Source organism: Protobothrops mucrosquamatus, unplaced genomic scaffold (assembly GCF_001527695.2).
Source record: "Protobothrops mucrosquamatus isolate PMUCROS unplaced genomic scaffold, P.Mucros_1.0 scaffold7, whole genome shotgun sequence".
Classification (NCBI taxonomy): domain Eukaryota; kingdom Metazoa; phylum Chordata; class Lepidosauria; order Squamata; family Viperidae; genus Protobothrops; species Protobothrops mucrosquamatus.
Window position 1 is genome coordinate 560,262 of NW_015386394.1, and position 3,283 is coordinate 563,544.

Consider the following 3,283-nt stretch of genomic DNA (forward strand, 5'->3'; position numbering starts at 1 on the left):
GGTCACGGCCGACAAATGATCTTCCAGTGTCAGCCGTGGATCCAGGAGGACTCCCAGATTGCGCGCCCTCTCTGAGGGGGCCAAGGATTCGCCCCCTATAGACAGCGATGGAACCAACTGACTATGCCGGGGCGCCGGCAGCCACAGCCACTCGGTCTTGGAAGGGTTGAGTCTGAGTCTGTTCCTTCCCATCCATATAAGATGACTGGGGGTATAAGATGACCCACGACTTTTGAGAAGATTTTCAGGGTTTAGAAAGTCGTCTTATATGCTGGAAAATACTGTAATTCTGCATAAACAGTTGCCTTTCCATTAATAAGAATTTCAGATTAAGAAACAAATGAAAGAGTTATTTTGCTATGAACCCCCCCCCCATCTCTCTCTCTCTGTCTCCCTCTCACATAGAGACAAACACACACACTTATATATTTTATTTTTCATAGCTTGCGTTATAAGAAGACCAAAAGGTATCTTCATGCACCAGCTGTTCTATTCCTTGACTCAGCTAGAAACTCTGAAATCATATTGAAAGTTTGCTGCATAGCAGAAAATAAAGATGCCTGCATCCAGGAAAAGGTATTTAACTATGCATCTTCAAACTTTGTAGAAATAAGATGCAATAGTTTCCTTTTCAGGGTTCATCAAAAATTGTTTTATAAGTCACCCAGAGTCATTGGGCGACAAATACATTTTTATAAATAAATAAGTAAAATAAATATCAAGTGAGACCATTACAGGTAGTTATCAACTTATAATCACAATTGAGCCCAAAATTTCTGGTGCTAAGCAAGTTAAGTTAGTTTTGCTCCATTTTATGACCTTTCTTGGCACAGTCATTAAGTGAATCACTGCAGCTGTTAAGTTAATTACATGGTTGTTAAGTGAATCTCGCTTTCCCATTGGCTTTGTTTGTCAGAAAGTTGCAAAAGGTGATCCCGGAACACTGCAACCATCACAAATATGAGTCAGTTGCCAAACGTATAAATTTTGTTCTCATGACCATGGGGATGTTGCAAAGGTCATAAGTGTGAAAAATGTTCCTAAGTTGCTTTTTTCAGTGTCCTTGTAACTTTGAAAGGTCACTAAATGAATTGTTGTAAGTCAAGGACTACCTGTATAACTCTAATAATTGTTTAAAAATATAAAAAGTATTATTAAAAAGAATATAAACAATATAAAATATAAATGTATTCTTTATAAATATAAAACTTTAGTAACTTATGTATGAGTACTATATCAAACATGATATCAGTGTCATAAATGTGTTATTATTATGGTTGGTTGCTATCAGTCAGTTTAGAGTAGGATTTGATATTTTTATCTACCTATCAAGTCCTTTTCTATTTTTAGGAGGTGATATATTTTATTAAAATAAATTAACATTTTCCAAAGTAATGAGAAACATTTTTTGTTGTTCAAAATATTTTCTCAAACTCGAACAGGATGAGCAACCTGATTCCTCCAGATATTTTTAGTTACAAGTTCCGTCAGCTCAAACCAACATGGCCAAAGGGATGGTTTATGGGAGTGGCAAAGCAAAACATTTGGAGAGAACAATTCATACCTATCATCTCTCTCCCCCCCCCCCTCTCTTTCCCTCTCTCTCCCTCTCCCTATCTTTCTTTTTTTCCTTTTTCACTTTACAAAAAACAAAATACAAAATACATTTTTTTTCTTAACAGTACTGTGTCCTATATCTTTTACATTTATTTACAATTATTTACATCACTTCTCATACTTTTTGATTCCTCAGTTCTAACCAGTTGTAACACTTGTCCCATATCTCCTAAAATTCTGTAGCTTCTTTGTCTTTGATTTCCAGAGTAAGTATGTACATCTCAGCACATTCTAGTATCTTCTAAATAATCATATCCTTTGTTGGCATGTTTTCCCCTTTCCAGCATTGCGCATATGCAATGCGTGCCGCTGTTATTATATGTACAATGATGTGTTGAAGTTGTTTTTTTTCATCTTTGGGTTAATTATGCCTAATAAGAATAATTCGGGTTTAAGGTAGCTATGTTGTTGTTTGCTAGTTTTAATGGTATCCTTACAGGATGTAAGCTTTTCTAACTAAAGCTGCCTTTTCTATTTGACTGATGTACTGTCAATGCAGATAGTATTCACATGGTGATGCAGCTGTTTTAGAGTTGCATTCAAGGCACCTATTACTATTACTACTATATTTGCCTTCTTTTGCCCCAGATCTTCTGTTTGATTTTTGATTTTTCTCCCATTTTTTTCTCTTCTCTTCTGCTCTTTCCAGGTATTGCCACATCCACTGTGCAGACTTTTATCTGACAAATGTTAAGATTGAAAGTTATATGGCAGGTTCTTGTCTGTTTGAATGTGAAAGTTCCAGAGCAATTTAAGCTTTTTCATGTTCTATTACTTTGTGTATTTTATGGACCCACCAGTTCTTTCTTGCAGGCAAATGGATTTTTTTTACAGATCTTCCAATGCACCTTTGTTACTACATAATCATGTCTTGTTTGTAATCAGTCTAGGTCAGACATGTCAAACTTGCGACGTCACGTGACATCATGTGATGTATCGGGACAGTTTTGCCATTGCCGGCAATAGAGTGGACGCGGCTTCGACGTGACCCGTCCAGCCCGTGGGCCGGCAGTTTGACACCCCTGGTCTAGGTGATCTTCTTGCATGAGTTAAGCAGGTGACCCCTGTTTCTTTAGCTTTTTTTGCATAGGCAGCTATCTGTTGCTGTCTTTGCATTTATTCTTAAAACATGGTCTTGTGTAGCCAGAATGAACTTATCTGCCCTTTCTTCAATTTTCTTGCTTTTAACCATTGCTAGGTTTTGTTGGTATCTGGTTTGCCCACTTTTTTATTTTTTAATGTGCTGGGCATGCCATACCTCTGTTTTGTTCTTCATGTTTAGTCTTTCTTGTAGGCCAGTTTGGTCTCTCCAGGACTCAGTAAGCCTTCTTGGTATACTAGTTTAAATGCATCTTCTTCACTATCTTTCAGATACTTTTCCAATACCCATTTTTCTTTTTCAATTGTCTGATGTACTTGCAAAATTCCAGCCCACCTTAATAAGTAGAATCTATCAACATCATTCTGAAGATACATCTTAGATCTTACCTAGTGGCGCTGAGGGAGGCTAGGACTAACTACTATGCCTCACTCATCGCGTCATCAGATAACCGCCCTGCCGCCCTCTTCAGGGTGACCCGCTCCCTCCTTCAATTGGAGGGGGGGGACCCCCTGGAGGGGAGGGCAGAGGATTTTGTGCAGTATCTGTATGACAAAGTCGCACGGA

The 3,283-nt window shown here is 38.0% G+C and overlaps 1 protein-coding gene across 1 annotated transcript in view; it reads left to right on the forward strand.

Moving 5' to 3' along the window:
* Positions 1-3,283, forward strand: part of LOC107282334 (serum albumin-like) — a 30,161-nt gene that overhangs the window by 12,459 nt on the left and 14,419 nt on the right. The window contains exon 6 of the mRNA XM_015810105.1: positions 444-576. Coding sequence (XP_015665591.1) covers positions 444-576 — 133 coding nt within the window. The remainder of the gene's footprint in view (positions 1-443; positions 577-3,283) is intronic.